The sequence below is a fragment of the Dromiciops gliroides genome, chromosome 1 (genome assembly GCF_019393635.1).
Source record: "Dromiciops gliroides isolate mDroGli1 chromosome 1, mDroGli1.pri, whole genome shotgun sequence".
Lineage (NCBI taxonomy): Eukaryota > Metazoa > Chordata > Mammalia > Microbiotheria > Microbiotheriidae > Dromiciops > Dromiciops gliroides.
Window position 1 is genome coordinate 282,285,622 of NC_057861.1, and position 16,775 is coordinate 282,302,396.

At 42.5% G+C, this 16,775-nt stretch overlaps 1 protein-coding gene and 1 pseudogene across 1 annotated transcript in view; both read right to left on the reverse strand.

The window, feature by feature from the left end:
* The window catches only part of TRAM1 (translocation associated membrane protein 1), a 40,574-nt gene extending 38,097 nt beyond the window's left edge, over window positions 1-2,477 (reverse strand). Inside the window, 1 exon segment of the mRNA XM_043976734.1 lies at window positions 2,048-2,477. Coding sequence (XP_043832669.1) covers window positions 2,048-2,170 — 123 coding nt within the window. The 5' untranslated portion in view covers window positions 2,171-2,477.
* A 309-nt stretch (window positions 2,478-2,786) lies between these two features.
* LOC122748443 lies at window positions 2,787-9,179 on the reverse strand (annotated as a pseudogene).
* Window positions 9,180-16,775: the final 7,596 nt, after the last annotated feature.

Consider the following 16,775-nt stretch of genomic DNA (forward strand, 5'->3'; position numbering starts at 1 on the left):
TTGCCTATAACTCCTTCAAAAATATGATAATCTCCTTTGATTGTATTAAAATATGCTATTTTCAAGTTAAGCTTTATCAGCAGGAAACTACAAACAGCACAAAAACATGAGACCTAAGCATAATTACTAACGTTAAATATATTAGGTAAGCATTTAATTTTGCATTAATACTGTAGAATTAAGTAATACAGCAATGAAGTTAGGAATAAAACAATCTAAGTTCTAGAAAATTTGGGAGGCAAAAAAAAAAATAACAGGGACCTATATACAAGAGTAAAATAAGAACACAAGAACTTTAAAACTTTAACCTATTAATTTTCCATTTACTAAGTATCTATGTGCTAGGTGCTAAAAGATCCAAGGACGATTTTTAGGGCTCCTCCTGCTCTCATGGAGTTCAAAATCTAGAAGGGAGATATAATTCACATACGAATAATTATTATATAAAATTTGAAACTCAGCAGAGAGCTTTGAGAGAGGGTGGGAAACAGGGAAGGTTTCATAAAGAAGGCAATATTTAGGGAGCAAAGGATTGGTAAGATTTCAACAGGTAGGTGAAGGAAAGTAGTTAGGAGTTAAAATTCTTGACTTTTAATTTTAAATAGATGTTTCCTTATTGCCAAGGCCTTGTTCCATTTCATACCGAAGCATTTGTATTTGAGTTCTCTATTTTCCAATGTTGCAGACTTATTACACAAGAACAATAAAATAATTTGTGAGTTCGGTTTCTGCTGGGTCCCATACAAATCAGACCGATTCCTCAAGCTTAAAAAACATAGTTAAAGTACTGAAGATACTGTATCTTCACTTGCCAAGTTTTAAGCGTCCATTGTGTTTCATAATAGACACTCAATGCCAAGTCAAATAATCCATCAGACTACACCATCTGGGGGGAGAGACTTTGTAATGTCCCTTGCACCTTTCCATCCTATAGTCCCAGATTTTCCTTTCCTCTCATCCCTCAGGGACGAGGAATCATTTCACTCTTTGGCCTATTCTGGTCATTCTAACTAATTTGATTATGTTGTGACCGGGCTCGTCGATGATTTGTTTCCTAGTGGACGAAATCTGCATTGAGGTGGACAAGCATTTATTAAACTAAATTAAAGCTAAACGCTAAAAGGCAACGAAGGGTAGTGATGTACATACAACCCAAGTCAGAAACTCGGAGGACCGCTCAGCATGGCCCACCCGGGGCCCTGCACCCCGCACTCGCAGCTCGCAGATGGACACGTCTCCGTTTGTTTCCCTCCGGCAGTGCAGGAGGGGCTGGAAGGGGCAGCTCCACATGGGGTTTGTAGTTCTCCTGGGCCACCCCTCCGCCCAGCCCCGAGGAGAGGGGACACATTTCCCGAGAGGCCTTGCTCTGCTAGCTCGGCTTTCCCGGCTCCCGGTCCAGGCCCCCCCGCCCCGACACACACACACACACACACACACACACACACACACACTCTCCCCAAGCAGCCGCCGGGGCTGGGGGGGGGGAGGCCTCATCCCCTCCGCCCGCCCCCTCCCCTCTGACGAGGGGCCGCCCCCGGCCCCAGCCCCTCGCTCACTGCCACGTAACCCTTCGCGGGAACCAGGAACTGAGTGGCCGCGGCGGCAGCGACGCGGGCGGGAGGAGGAGGGGAGGGGAAGAGGGGGCGCCGACCCCCAGAACGCCCGCTCCCCTTCCCGCCCGGAGCCTCCGGCGAAGTGACTAGAAGCCGGAGGCCAAGGAAGCGGCTTTCCCTTCCCTTCCCTTCTCCCTTCGCCTCCCGCGCCGCTGCCCAGCTTCGGGGCCCCAGGGCTCCCGGGCAGGATGGGGGTAGGGGGGGCAGGATGCCGCGCCCCCCTTTTTTTTTCCCTGGGAGGGGGAAGACAAATACGCTGCCCGTGCACCTCGGGGTTGGGCTCTGTTCGCAGTTCCTTCTGGCCGGGGCAGGGGAGAAACTGTCAACCCCGGCAGGGAAGAAAGGAGGAGGGTAGGGGCGAGGGAGCTCCCTGCTGGGCGGGAGGCGGGCTGGGGGAGGGAGGGGGGAAGGGGGTGTGTATCTGCCCGTCTCACCTCGAACATGAGCCCCACCAGGAAGACCATGGCCACACAGGAGACGATGTCGGCGTGATTCTGCAGGATGAATTCATGGCTCAGGACGGGAGGGTTCTTGGTGCTTTTCTTGCGGATGGCCATGGTGAGGGCCGGTCCCTGTCCTGTCCTATCCTGTCCTTCCTCCTCCTCTCCTCCTCCTGCGCTGCTGCTTCTGTGGATGCTCCTGCTATGCTCTTCCTCACGGCTAAGACGCTGCTGCTGTTGCTGCTGCTGCTACCGCCTCTGTCCCCTCCCCCTGGCTGCTGTTCTCAGCCCCGCCGCAGCCACTCGCTGGGACTTCACTTCCCATCCCACAGCCACTACGCAGCCGCCGGGGCGGCCCGAAAAAAAAAAAGAGGAAAAAAAAAAAAGAAAGAGAGGGAGGGAAACCGATTGAGAGCGCGCACGCGCAAACGCAGGGCTTCCGAGGTTCGCTGCGCTTTCCCTCATTCCCCCTCCCCTCAACTCGCCCTCCTCGCCTGCAGCTCCACCTATAGTCTGGAGGGCAGTAGTCCTCTGGATGAGGAAATGCCGCTCGGGCACCCAGCCTGCTCTACTTGGGGGGAGGGGGAAGACAGAGTAGGTGCTCATTTACGGCCTTCGAGCACCTAAGCCCCATTGGTGGTGAAATTGCTGCTGGTTGTAGCCTCCTCTGCGCAGGCGCGCACAGCCCTGAACCTGATTTAGGCTCCTTACAGCTCCCTGCTGGGCAAAATCGCTAACCGACACCTTCCTCGGTGTTGGTTTTCCATTTCCAGTCGCTCTCTGATTCTTCCTCCTCCTCCTCCTCCTTCCACATTACTCTAGGGATACGTGATTTTATGTGTATTGACCTCCAGGACCGCGGCCGGAGCCCACCTGGAGTGTTGAGTTGCCGCGGCCGCTTCTCTGGGGAAGGGCGGGCGGTGGACCCACCTCCCGACCCGCACGTGCCACAGACGGGGAGCCGGCGAGGCACCTTCGAGGCACTGCGGGGGCACCCGAGTCATTATGGAGCGGAGGGGGGTCATTATGGCGAATAAAATACTCATCTGAGCAACACCACTTCAACCTTTGCCTTGATGCTTGCCACCACAGAATGGTAGAAGTGCTATTCTTACTCATATAAAGGGCCACCTTCCATTTTTTCTTGGGTGGGGTTAGCTCAAGCAAGGTTTCGGAGATGGTTCCCGGTCCAGACATTGGAGCCTCAGAGAAACTAATGAGTGAAGTCAGCATTTATTTAGCGTCATGTCGGCGTAGCACTCATCCATCCTGGAGTAGTGTGCTAAGTGCTGTGGGGAGGATTTAGAAAGGAAATAATAGCCCACAGGGCTTAAGACCTAATGGGGAACTGGAAAAGCAACAACCACAAAAGGACATCTCAAAAGAAACACAGATATGAAAGCGTAGTGAATTACAGCCAAACGAAAGCGATGCAATAAGGGCTCCTTTATGTGATAAACGGGATTACGAATTAAAACCTTCCTTTTGTCTATTTTAACCTCTTAGGGCAGAAAATATAAACTGTATTATGCCCATCCATGCCTTCTTGAACAGAAAATTTTAAACTTTTCATTATAAATCAAGGTCAGACCCATCTATTTTTCTTGTTAGATTGTTCACAGTCAACTGTTATTTCTCACTGTTCTTAGTTTACCTTCCTCTAGAAAACTGCTCACTTGTCCCAATCCCATGTTTTCTATTTTTTAAATTTATGTTGATACAAATTAGGCTTCCTATGAATATAGGCTACAACTATGAAATGAGAGCTCTTTGAAAGGAAAAAAAAAGGGTGTATGTGTGCATATATAGCTATACATACACACACATATAGGTTTGTAATGTATCTATATGTATATGTTTATATATCTACATACATACGAAAATTGGATATTGGGTGGGTGGGTATGTGGGGAATGGAAGCTCTATGCAGTTTTTATCAGGCCTGGCTGGATCTGGGGTGGTACTAATTATTACAGAATAATGGTAGCAGGGGTTTAGGGACAAGATTATAGCCTTTGAAAGAACCAGAAGAAGCAAGTCGGGCCTCCAGCCCTGGAAAAATTGGGGTACTAGCTAGGCAACTAAAGCCAGGAGTCATTCACGGGCACATAAATCAGGTGCTGTTACTGGAATGGTTACCAAAGTGGTCGGGTTGGTTATAGAGAACAAGGCAAGAAACCAGTTGATTGGAAATGGGGTACAAGGTCAGACTGCGATGAACAACAAAGGTCACCCAATGCATTAATAGTTTAGGGCGTCTTAAATTCTCCCTAACCAGGAATAGGATTATTTAAAGAGTTTGGGGAAGGGTTATTCTTGAGAGCTTTTTAAACCTAACCCAAAATTTGAAAGTCAGAAGAATGTAGTACTGGGAACCAGACAGATTATTGCATATATACATGTGAAATACTCTAATGGTGTCTCCTGAGAAAATGAAATTTTTTAATGAATGGGTTTCCTGATAGTTATTGTAAATGTTCAGAAGCTTTCTTCATAATTAGGGCTTGTGATCTGGAGGGTAGAGTTGATTATATGACCTTTGGATAAATAGAATGTTACTATATGTGTGAGGGTTGGATGCTTATAGTCTTGGCCCTTTGACTCTTATAAGAGAAACAGGAACTAACTGATCCATTAACCTTATTTTATAGCTTTATTTATTCCATTAAAGGCCCTCTTTGATGCTTTATATTGGCATAGAAGTAACAATGGGTTCTTGAAAGCTCTGCTACAAAGCAAAAGCTCTGGGATGCCCTACTAAGCAAAAAATGACTTGAATTATTAATGACTTGCAAAAAGGGCTATATAGCATATTTGTCAAGACTTGCAGATGATGCACAACTAGGAGAAATAGCTAATAGGCTGGATAGCAATCTGGATCCAAACAGATCTCTAGAGGCCAAGATGTTGGCTGAGTCCAATATGATAAATTTAATAGGCAAATATAAAGTCTTACACTTGGCTTCAAAAAGTTAGGTGCACAAGTATAAGATCATGGAGAAGTGACTAGGCAGCAGTTCATCTGAAAAAAAGATCTGAGGGTTTTAGCAGACTATATTATGAATCAATAGTGATTTTTAATTTTTGCTTTGGGGTCCATTTTGGGATTTCATAGAATCAAACATTTAGAACTAGAGGGAGGTAAATAGACTATCAAATACAATCCCCTCATTATAAGGATGGGGAAACTAAGGTCCAGAGATGATGAGTGGTATGCCTAGCCTCACATAGCTAATAAATATCTGAGGCTAGTTTCACTCAGGTATCCCTAAATCCAAGTGCAGCAATGCACCACCTAGCTACCTCAAAGAAAAGAGAAACACACTTCATTCTCTGCAGTGACAGGGCTTTGGTTGTGCCTACATCAGAGATAATTGGCCACTATATTACCATGGCACTCCATCATTACTGTCCCTTCTATTCCATGTTAGAAACTACCAATTTGGACACCAATGCAGATCAGCTATTCATCTGTAACCTGTAGTTTTAGAGGCCTGTTTGGGGCCACTGAGGGATTAAAAGTGCCAAACATAGATATTTCTATTTAATCCTAAAGTAATAGGGAATGACTGGAGTTGATTCAGTTTCCACTCAATTAATATGGATGATGTGGTTGGATCTGTGTTTTAGGAATATTAGTGTGGCAGCAAATAGAGGTGTGGAAGATAAATTATTTTGCGTAGAGGACAGATTGGAGAGAGAAGAGACGACGCAAGGAGATCCCTTAGGAACTATGAGAATAGTTCAGATTAGAGATGGTGAGGACTGGAACTAGGGTGCTGGTGGCATGAGTGGCAAAAAGGATAATTGTAAAATGTGTTGAATCAACAACATATGGCAACTGAATAGCTATGTAGGCTGAGGAAGACTGAGGAGTTAAGGATGACTTACAGGTTGAAACCTGGGTGACTGGAAGGATAATAGAGGCGTTGACAGAAATGGGAAATTCAGAAGAGGAGTTGGTTTAAGGGAAAAGACAATGAGTTCTGTTTTGCAATGTTTAGTTTGAGAGTGCTATGGAATGGACATCCTGTTAAAAACATCTAAAAAGCAATTGGAAGTATGTGATTGAGGTTTAAGAGAGGGTAGTATTTGTATCTGTAGTATTTGTATTTGTAGATAGTATTTGTAGTCTTTGCATTTCCCAGATCCTACCATAGTGATGTGCTTCTAGTAGATATGTATATACATATTTACATACACATGTATATATGTACATTTTTTAAATGGGAAAAATATCTGCCTTCTTGCCTCACCTCAACACCTCACCTCCATCCCCAATTAAGGAGAAAGAAAAAATAAAATTGTTAATACAAACATTTTTAGTCAAGCAAAACAAATTTTCACATTGGCCATGCCCAAAAAAATGCAAGTCTCATCTGTGATAAAATAATGGAATTTAGCAGACGCCGAGGGGCCCCACCTGATTGATTTAGTATTTATTGAATTGGGTGAGAATAAGAAACTAAGTACCTACTTGGGGATGATTAGATATAGGCCACACCTGGCCTGCCCTGAGTGATGTGTTAGTGTACTACTGACTCACTAGGGGGACCACTCTCAGCCAAGCAACTTGAAGGACCTCCCTTTTTGGGGGAGGGAGAGAAAAAGTAGAAAAAGGGAAGCTGGCTCAGAGAAGCTCCCTTTCCTTCTGGTGAGCTGAGGAACTTACCAGAGAGGGACTACACAGCTGACTCCCACTGAAACTATGGACCCCAGGTGGTGAGTGGAATTGAAGCCAGCTCTTTGAGCTACCTGATCAGGAAGCAAGTTTAGGGTTTGAGTCAGTGTTTGATAAAGACAGGGAGCTTATTCATTTTCTCTTCCCTTATTCCCTTGTCCCTGGCTTTATTAACTTCACCTTTGTTGTAAATTTTATTCCCATTAGTAAAACCTGGTTTGTTTGAGGAAAAGAGGCTGTTAATCTCCTTTCTTATTAGCCTGGGAGAAATAACTGAAAAAGGCAGTTTTGGAAGGGAGGGAACTTTGGATCTAGAGGTCTTTCATTATTTTCTGAACCCCAATATTACGACGAGCTACCCAATTAAGTCTCCCCATAATAAATTTGGCCCTTACACATCTCATCTGCATTCTTTTTTTTGGGGGGGGGCAATGAGGGTTAAGTGACTTACCCAGGGTCACACAGCTAGTAAATGTCAAGTGTCTGAGGCCAAATTTGAACTCAGGTCCTCCTGACTCCAGGGCCAGTGCTTTATCTACTGCACCACCTAGCTGCCCTTGCATTCTGAATTCTTAACCTCTCTACATGAAGGTGTGTGGCATTTTTCATCATCAGTTATCTGGAATTGTGTTTGGTGATTACACTAATTGTTTCTTAATTCTTTCAAAGTTGCTTATCTTTACCATATTCCTGTCACTGTAGAAATTGTTTTCTTGGTTCTGTTCACTTTACTTCATGTAAGTTTTCCCATGTTTCTCTAAACTATTTCCTCCATAATTTCTTATAACAATATATTTCATCATATTTTTATATCATAATTTGTTCAGCCATTCCCTGATATATGGATAACCCTTCAGATTAGCATTCTTTGCTGCCTCAAAAAGAATGTATCTTAGAGTTTGTTTTGCTTATGATGGTTTAAGACCCTCCATTAAACTACTCTCACTAATTTCCTCTTCTCCCTTCTCTCATTATCTGAGTAAAATGTTTTTGTTTTTGTTTTTTTGGTGAGGCAATTGGGGTTAAGTGACTTTTCTAGGGTCACACAGCTAGTAAGTGTTAAGTGTCTGGGGGCTGGATTTGAACTCAGGTCCTCCTGACTCTAGGGCCGGTGCTTTATCCACTGCACCACCTAGCTGTCCCCAAAATGTATTTTTTTTTTTTTTAGTGAGGCAATTGGGGTTAAGTGACTTGCCCAGGGTCACACAGCTAGTAAGTGTTAAGTGTCTGAGGCCGGATTTGAACTCAGGTACTCCTGACTCCAGGGCCAGTGCTCTATCCACTGCGCCATCTAGCTGCCCCCCCAAAATGTATTTTTAAACACCACTTTGTGTATGGGTTGTGTGTATTCTTCTTTGATTAGTTTAGATGAGAGTAAGGTTCAAGTATCAGCTGCTTCCCCTCCACCTCCTTTTTATATATATATGTCTACTTTTTGTAACCTATGTGAGATATTTTTCCCTAAACTTCCTTTCCCTTCCTCCCCTAATGTATTCCTCTTTCTTTCTCTTTCCATTCTTTTTTTTTTTTTTAAAGCTATGTTGTCTTAGAAATTCTAAGTTGTGGCTAACAGGGTTTAGGCTTTTTTTGGGGGGGGGGACAATGGGGGTTAAGTGACTTGCCCAGGGTCACACAGCTAGTAAGTGTCAAGTGTCTGAGGCCAGATTTGAACTCAGGTACTCCTGAATCCAAGGCTGGTGCTTTATACACTGCGCCACCTAGCCACCCCCAGCTTTGTTTATTTTCCATAGTTACTTCACAGTCTCCATTCATTTCAAAATTGAGGTTAACAAAAGAACTTGATGCCACAGCTTCTGGCTGGTCTGTCTGAACAGTGGAGTCATCCTGGAGCTTCTTCTGCTGCTCCTGATACTGTCTTTCTGCCTTTTAAAACATTCGATTTTCTTCTTTCTCTTTCTTCATCCAGTAATATTCATCAATGGCATATTGGTACTTTGGGGTGCTCTCCAAGAAAGTCACACAGTGAAAGGGTTTATGTAGCAGCACGAAGCATGTAAAACCATAGGTAGGGGCCCCAGGTAAGTTTTGTCGGATCGATAGGAGGTAAAAGGTCTCTTTTTCCCTGACCATCGCTTTCATCTTCATTGGTGCTATATTCTTCCATGGTTTCACCACTGACAAAGTGAATGACCAGTCTTGGAATTTTCTTTTTTTTCCCTATGACACCCAGCTCTACATTTTCAAAGTTTCCATCACAACTCACTTGTACCTGTCCCACCGGTTCTCTGAGTGGTGCCGTGTCGGCCACTGCTCCCAAGGCAGCTTCTCCAACCTTGAGGAATCCTTGTTCATGGCGTGACACATGGCGGCAGCAGAGTTCCTGGCATTGGCGAAATAGACCGCAATTGCCGAAAAATCTGCATCCATCCTCTGGCTCCAGGAGCCATCTGTGCCGGGGCACTGCTGCGCCAAGCTTCTTTCCATCCTTCTTTCAAGGTCATCAAGACATGACAGAACTATTCTCAGGCCTTCTGTCTAATTAGATTTCCTGGATGACCCCTAATGATGATGGGTTCAGTGGGGCACATCTCTCCATTATCAATAGTCAATAAACACTTATTAAACACCTACTTTCTGCTAGATACTGTGTTAAGTGCTGGGGATAGAAATACAAAAAAGAAAGACAGTCCTTGACCTAAAGAACCTTAGAGAATTCAAAGAAATCTAAAATCAGTACAGCTGGATATAACCACTTTATCCTTGTCATCTTTCATTGGTATTTACCTTTTTATGTTTGTTTTAATACCTGTGTTTGAACTTCAAAGTTTCTACAAAGCTGTTTTTTTCTTCCAAAATGCTTGAAAGTCCCCTATTTCATTAAAGATCTATTTCTCCTCTTTATGATTACATACACTTTTTTTTTTCTGGTGAGGCAATTGGGGTTAAGTGACTTGCCCAGGGTCACACACCTAGTAAGTGTTAAGTGTCTTAGGTGGGATTTGAACTCAGGTACTCCTGAATCCAGGGCCAGTGCTCTGTCCACTGTGCCATCTAGCTGCCCCTGATTATATACACTTTTGCTGGGTAAATTATTCTTCGCTGTGAGTCCATATCCTTTGCTTTTTGGAATATGATATTACAAGTTCTCTTTTGCTTTATAGTGGTGGATGCTAAATTGTATGTGATCATGACTGACTCACTGGAACTTAAATTCTTTCTGGCTACTTGCAGTATTTTTTTTTCTTTGCTCTGGAAGCTTCAGATTTTGGTTAGAATGTTCCTGGAAGTTTTCATTTGGGAGTTTCTTTTAGGAGGTGACTGGTAGATTTCTACTTTGCCATCTGGTTCTAAGAGTCTAGGCAATTTTCTTTTAAAATTTCTTGAATTATAAAGTCTAGGCTGTTTTTTGATCATGATGTTTAGATAGTTCAATGATTCTTTTTTCTCTCCTTTAACTGTTTTCCATGTCGGTTGTTTTTGCTGTGAGATGCCTTACATTTTCTTCTTTGTATTTTCAGTCTCTTAATTTTAATATTTCTTGTTGCCTGATATAGTAATTTGCTTCTGTTTGTTCCAATCTAATTTTCAGTTTGTTGCTTCTGCAAGGTTTTGCACCTCTTGTGCCAAACTGTGCCCTTTCCAAATTTTTCTTCCATAGGTCTTTCTCTTTTTCCAATTTTTTTCCTTTAACATTCTGATTTAATTGACAAAAACATTTTAAAACTTTTTTTTAACTCTTGCATCATCTCTTTCAATAATTCTAGTTGAATTGTTCTCAAGCTGTGTTTCCCTTTGAGGCTTTGCTTGTAGATATTTTGGAGTCATTCTCCTGCTTTTGTGTCTTTTATGTGTGTGTGTGAGTGTGTGTGTGTGTGTGTGTGTGTGTGTGTGGCAGTTGGGGTTAAGTGACTTGCCCAGGGTCACACAGCTAGTAAGTATCAAGTGTCTGAGGCAGGATTTGAACTCAGGTATTCCTGACTCCAGGGCTGGTGCCCTATCCACTGCACCACCTAGCTGCCCCCTGCTTTTGTGTCTTGAGTTTCCCTGTCACCATGATAACTTTTTTTATGTGATATTCTTTTTTGTTTGTCATTCTTTCAGTCTACTTACTGACTTTGGACTTGATTAGAGCCAGCCTCTGCTGAAGTTATAGAGGGAAGGTCTAGGCTGGGCCTGTGGCCAGGGTGTGTGTGTGTGTGTGTGTGTGTGTGTGTGTGTGTGTGTGTGTAGCATTGTGTTATTCCCGTATAGTCCTCCTAAAGTCTGATTTAGAATAAAGTGTTATTGCTTTCCTTTAGTGTGAGTTCTGCAAGTCTCTGAATTGTGTTAGAGTCCAAGCAACAATAGACTGCTGTTGGACTCAGACATGGCCATCTGGAAAGTTCTGCTGGTTTAGCATGATAGATCTGTAGGCTCTGGGACAGATGGAGTAAATACAACAAATATAGAAAACAAGGCAAAGGAATTTCAAGAGCCTATGAGTTTTTTGTGGGGAGAAAGGTCTACTGAAGGGTACACCTGAACTGAGGTGTCACATCCAAGCTGAGGTGGTATCCAGGTTGTGTCTTAAAGAAAGCTAGGAATCCAAGATGTAGAGTTGAGAAAGGGATACATTCTGCACATAGGGAACCACCTATGCAGAGGCATTGAGGCTAGTGTTAGATGGATGTAATATGAGAGTGTTTTATTCCCAATATTAAGAAATGTATTATCAAAGTTAGGCCCAGTTGGCATAGCTTTTGTCAGAAGAACTTGGTCCTACATTAGCTAGGAAAATGAAGAAGTTATTGGGTGATCTGCTGTGCAAATGGGCTATGTCTGCGTGTGTGTGTGTGTGTGTGTGTGTGTGTGTGTGTGATTCTGCACCCTGAATCTACCTCTCTGTCAATAGGTGGGTTGCACCAATTACTCATCACTGTGAGAATTGGAATGACATCCCCTGCTGGGAAAGATATTTCAGGGAAGCTCTGGCATGAGGAAAAAGCATGTGATTTGGAAACCATGTGACTTTAGCATCTGGAAGTTGCACAGCATCTGAAAGTTACATCTATAGAACCACCTGTGTGACCTGTCCGTCAGAGCTACCAGCCAATTAGCTTAGAGCTGTATGTGTGGATGGCCCTGTTTCTGGTTTCTCAGGAGGCTTCAGGGAGAAGCCGCTGAAGCGTGGGCCTTTTGGGTTGGAGACTTCAGCTTGGCAGGAGGGGAGGCAGATTAGGGAGAGCAGGCAGATCTAATTCTTTATCCGTGTGTTTCTCTTCACTAACCCCTAATATACTTTAATAAATAATCAATGCCCAAAGATTGGTGCTTTAAGTTTTCTAATTTAAAGCAACCACTCATTAGATTTTAGATATCATAACTAGAATTTTATCCCTTTACATCACTGATCTTCTGGAATCATTGTTGGTTATTGTATTTATGAGAGTACTTATGGCTTTCCAAGTTGTTTGTTTTTACACTGTTGTTATTATATAAATTTTTCTCCTGGTTCTCCTCACTTCACTTTGTATTGGCTCATACAGGTCTTCCCAGGTTTCTCTGAAACCTTCATCATTTGACCCCTTTGATCATCAAAGTGATCCCTTCATGATTTAGGCATATTGAAAGTGGATTTTGAGGAGAATATAACTGACTCCATTTTGTGCTATATTTGCTGTTATATTTCTTTTTCTGTGTGCCACTAAATGCACATGTCTCCTTCAGTACCTCTCTTTCCCCAATCACTTTACAATTCCAAAAACAACAACAACAAAAACTCACAGGACTGAATAATTCTAGGAACTCACCCACTTCTCTTTATTCTATCTAATAAGAAACATTGTAGGAGTTTACCAAATGTTAATTAACTGACTAATGTGATGTTTAAAATCTAATGCATGATTGCTGTATCTGACCCCCCAGTGTGTGGGGGAGAACTAGCTAAGTTTACAAGCAACAATTTAGACTTTTAAACACTTATTAAAGTATGTTAGGGGTTAGCAGAGAGAGAGAGAGAGAAAGCCGCCTTCACCTAGCTATCCATGCTTTCAAAGAGAACACGTGAAGTTTTGAAAGTTAGGAGATCTGTCTACCCTGCCTGCTTCTGCCACCACACACCTGTTCCTGAATGAAAAAGAGTGATCCTCAGTCTGTTCCAGTAGAAGCTTCCTGCAGGACCGGAAGAGGGGCAGTCCCCACACACACACAGCTCCAAACTAATTGGCTGGTCCATTGATCGACATGACTTACAGGCGGTCTATGAATAGATGTAACTTCCAGACGCCAAGCAGCTTCCAGACGCTAGTCATATATTTTCTTTTCAAGAGAGGTGTCACCCTGGTTCTCACAATGTCTTTCTCAGCAGGGGGTGGTACCCTGATTCTCACACTACCCCCTGTTCTTCATGAAGAAACATCATTTCCTTATATGAAGCAATAACATTACAGATACTTATGACTAACAAGTAAAGGGAATGAAAAGGGAGAAAAGAAATTGAGCAACGCATTAACAGAGGCTAAAGGGGGTACTCCCTTTTAGCAGGTGGATATTACAAACAGAGGAAAACTAAAGGGGGCAATCCCCTTTAGTAAGTGGACATTATGAACAGTATATGCAAATGAGGAAAAGGAAAACAGGAAATTTTCCACTTAAGTCTTTGGGAGTCTTTTCTTAGATGATTCTTGGGATGTCCTCTGGGTGTAGTTGTGGAATTAAAGTCTTTCAGGTGTGGATGCTGATGATCAACTAACAAGCCTCAGCTATAGAGTTTCGGGTGTGATTGCAAAGTCTCTCAGATGTTTCAGATACTGGTAATCAGATGGACAGTTTCCCACAAAATTTGTCTTAGCGCAACTTTAAATTGCTTTGTCAATAACCAAATCAAATAATGAGACTTCTCAAAAACATGTCTAAGGAAATTCAGAATCTTTTTGAGATTTTACAATTATTGTCCAGTTGTTACACATGAAACATATAATAAACACAAAAATTGAAACCTTCTCTAAAACTTAATATTATTACACTCCCCCCGTGGAGAATAAATTGAGAAGACAATGTGATATTAATTTAGAAAATAATTTTTATCTTTGTTTCATCACTTTTTTGCATTATCTGCTTAATTATCCCCATGCCATTATGAGAAATTAAAGGATCTAATATAACTGGCAGCAGATGTCAAGGCCAAATCCAACATCATATTTATCATGACACCTGAGATAATTATGGGGGTTACCATAAAAGAACAGAGAAATAAGAGAAACGAGCATTGAAAAACTTCATGGCTCTACAGACAGGTGATGCAGTATGCTGAGGGGAAACTTAATTCAGACTTAATCAGATGCATAGGATTCCATGTCCATGACATCAGGCATATAGGAGGGGGAATTGAACTCAGGCATAGAATGAGATCACATAGCCCGGCCGTCAAGTGCTATGCAGGGGATAATTAAAACAAGAGAATCCAACCTTGACTCTTGCCAATAGCCATTCTCTCAGCCTTTCCCAAGGCAGTGCACTACCTGAACTTCATGTGTGTCTCCCCATTTGTGACAATTCAATGTCTGCTCTTGTATGTATTCCTCTTGTGATTGGCTGTCATCTTGGCCAACTGGCATCTGGTAACTCAGAATGAAGGCAATTAATGTCTTAGATGGTAAATTCTCATAATCCAAGTCTCATATGGATGTAATTGAGGATAATGATGACCACAAAAAATGTGAATTTGTTTTGACTCAGAATATAAGATACAATATGCAATAATTCCAAATAATAACTTTTTTTGGTTAGAGTTGTAAGAGGCTTAGTAATTTCACCAAAAGAGGGTATCTATTGTCTGCAATATCCAGCTGCTCCCAGAATAGCCCTTAGCTGCTGCTTAGTAGAGGGAACAGAGAGTTGTTGAATAGTTTGGACACCTGAGGTAGACACCATTGTACTTTAGACTTAGAGACCTTATGGCCTCTTTTGTGCAACTCTAATAACAGGTGTTAGCTGTCTTCCTGGCAAATCTCAGCATTAGGTGCAGCCAGGAGTAAGTCATCTACATATTTGTGGGGGGAGAACTAGCTAAGTTTACTGATAAATTCAGCAACAATTTAGACTTTTAAACATTTATTAAAGTATATTAGGGGTTAGCAAAGAGAAAGCCACCTTCACCTAGCTATCCACACTTAAAAAGAGAACACGTGAAGTTCTGAAAGTTAGGAGATCTGTCTTCCCTGCCTGCTTCTGCCACCACATGCCTGTTCCTGAATGAAAAAGAGTGACCCTCAGTTTGTTCCAGTGGAAGCTTCCTGCAGGACCAGAAGAGGGGTGGTCCCCATACACAGCTCCAAGCTAACTGGCTGGTCCATTGATTGATATGACTTACAGGCAGTCTATGAATAGATGTAACTTGCAGGTGCTAGTCACCTGCTTTCTTTTCAGGGAGGTGTCACCCTGGTTCTCACAATGTCTTTCTCAGCAGGGGGTAGCACCCTGATTCTCACACTAATAAAGAAGGTACTGGTTTTTTTTCCTTTGGTGTGAATAGCTATGCTAAAGGCCACTTTTAAAAACAGTTTCAGCATCCTTTTTCTTTTACTAAATATACATACCTTTTCCTGTCTACACATCCTCCCCAATATTACTCAAAAATGCTTTGCCCTACCTGATCTTTCCCAAGAGAATATATAATTGTGTTGTGGTATGTATGATTTCTGGAATTGTGAAAGACATAGGTTCATCACCTTTTAATGGTTTTTGTTACACTCACAAGTGCATAAATAAACTTCAGTATACCTGTCTGTAACCTGTGCTGGCTTATTTGTTCAGTGGCTAACAAGTGTTAAGGGCTAAAATTCTAGCTAATCTGTCTAAAATATCTAATGAGTGGTCGCCAATCAATTACAAGCTTTAGCAAGAGTTAGACTTTTAAGCATTTATTAAGGAGAATAAGAATTTGGTAAAGAGAGAGAGAAAGGCCTAGATTCCTATCTATTAAAGGGAGAGCACATTTCTAGCTCCCTTCTCCGCCAGAGTCCAGAGGAAAAGAGCGCGAGACCGAGCGCCAGTCTCTTCCTTCCTCCTCCCACTAGTCCGCGTCACTTCCTGAAACCTGGTCTTGCCCTCAAAGACCTTCGCTTCATGGGCAGAACTCTTCTACAGTAAGTATCCAGCAGGTGGCGTTATTCCAATCGTTACACAAGGACCCTAAAAATTCTCACCATAGGAAGCTAGGTAGTTTTAGATAGAGTGTTGCTTATAGGAATACCTGAATTTAGATCCCGGTTCAGACACTTACTAGTTCTATGATCCTGGGCAAGTCACCTAACCTCTATGTGCCTTAGTTTCCTTGTCTGTAAGAAAATAGTACCTATTGCAAGTACAGAGTAGTTGTGAGGATCAAATGAGGTAACATATGCAAAGTTCTTCAAAAACATAAAAGTGCTATATAAATGTTAGCTATTATTATTGTTGCTGCTATTATTTCTTAATGCGTAGTAGCATTAATTCATATACCCTAATTTTTTTTTTTTTTAGTGAGGCAATTGGGGGTTAAGTGACTTGCCTAGGGTCACGTAGCTAGAAAGTGTGAAGTGTTTGAGGCCAGATTTGAATTCAGGTACTTCTGACTCCAGGGCTGGTGCTCTATTCACTGCGCCACCTAGCTGCCCCCCATATACCCTAATTTGTTCAGCTATTCCTCAGTTGATGGGTATCCCTTTGTAATGATTGGAATGACACCACCTGCTGGAGACTTACTGTAGAAAAGCTCTGCCATGAAGGAAGGTCTTTGAGGGCAGGACCATGCGTCTTTTCTTTGGTGTCAGGAAGTGACGTTTGCTGGTGGGAGGAGGAAGGGGGAGGCGGGCGTGCTGCCTCTCTCTCTTTTCCTGGGGATGCTGGTAGAGAAGGGAGCTAGAAATGCTCTCTCCCTTTAATAGATAGGAATCTAGGCTTTTTCTTCTCTCTCTACCAAATTCTTATTCTCCTTAATAAATGCTTAAAAGTCTAACTCTTGCTAAAGCTTATAATTTATTGGCAACCACTCATTAGATATTTTAGACAGTTTAGCTAGAATTTTAGCCCTTAACACCTTTAGTTTCCAGTTCTTTGCTA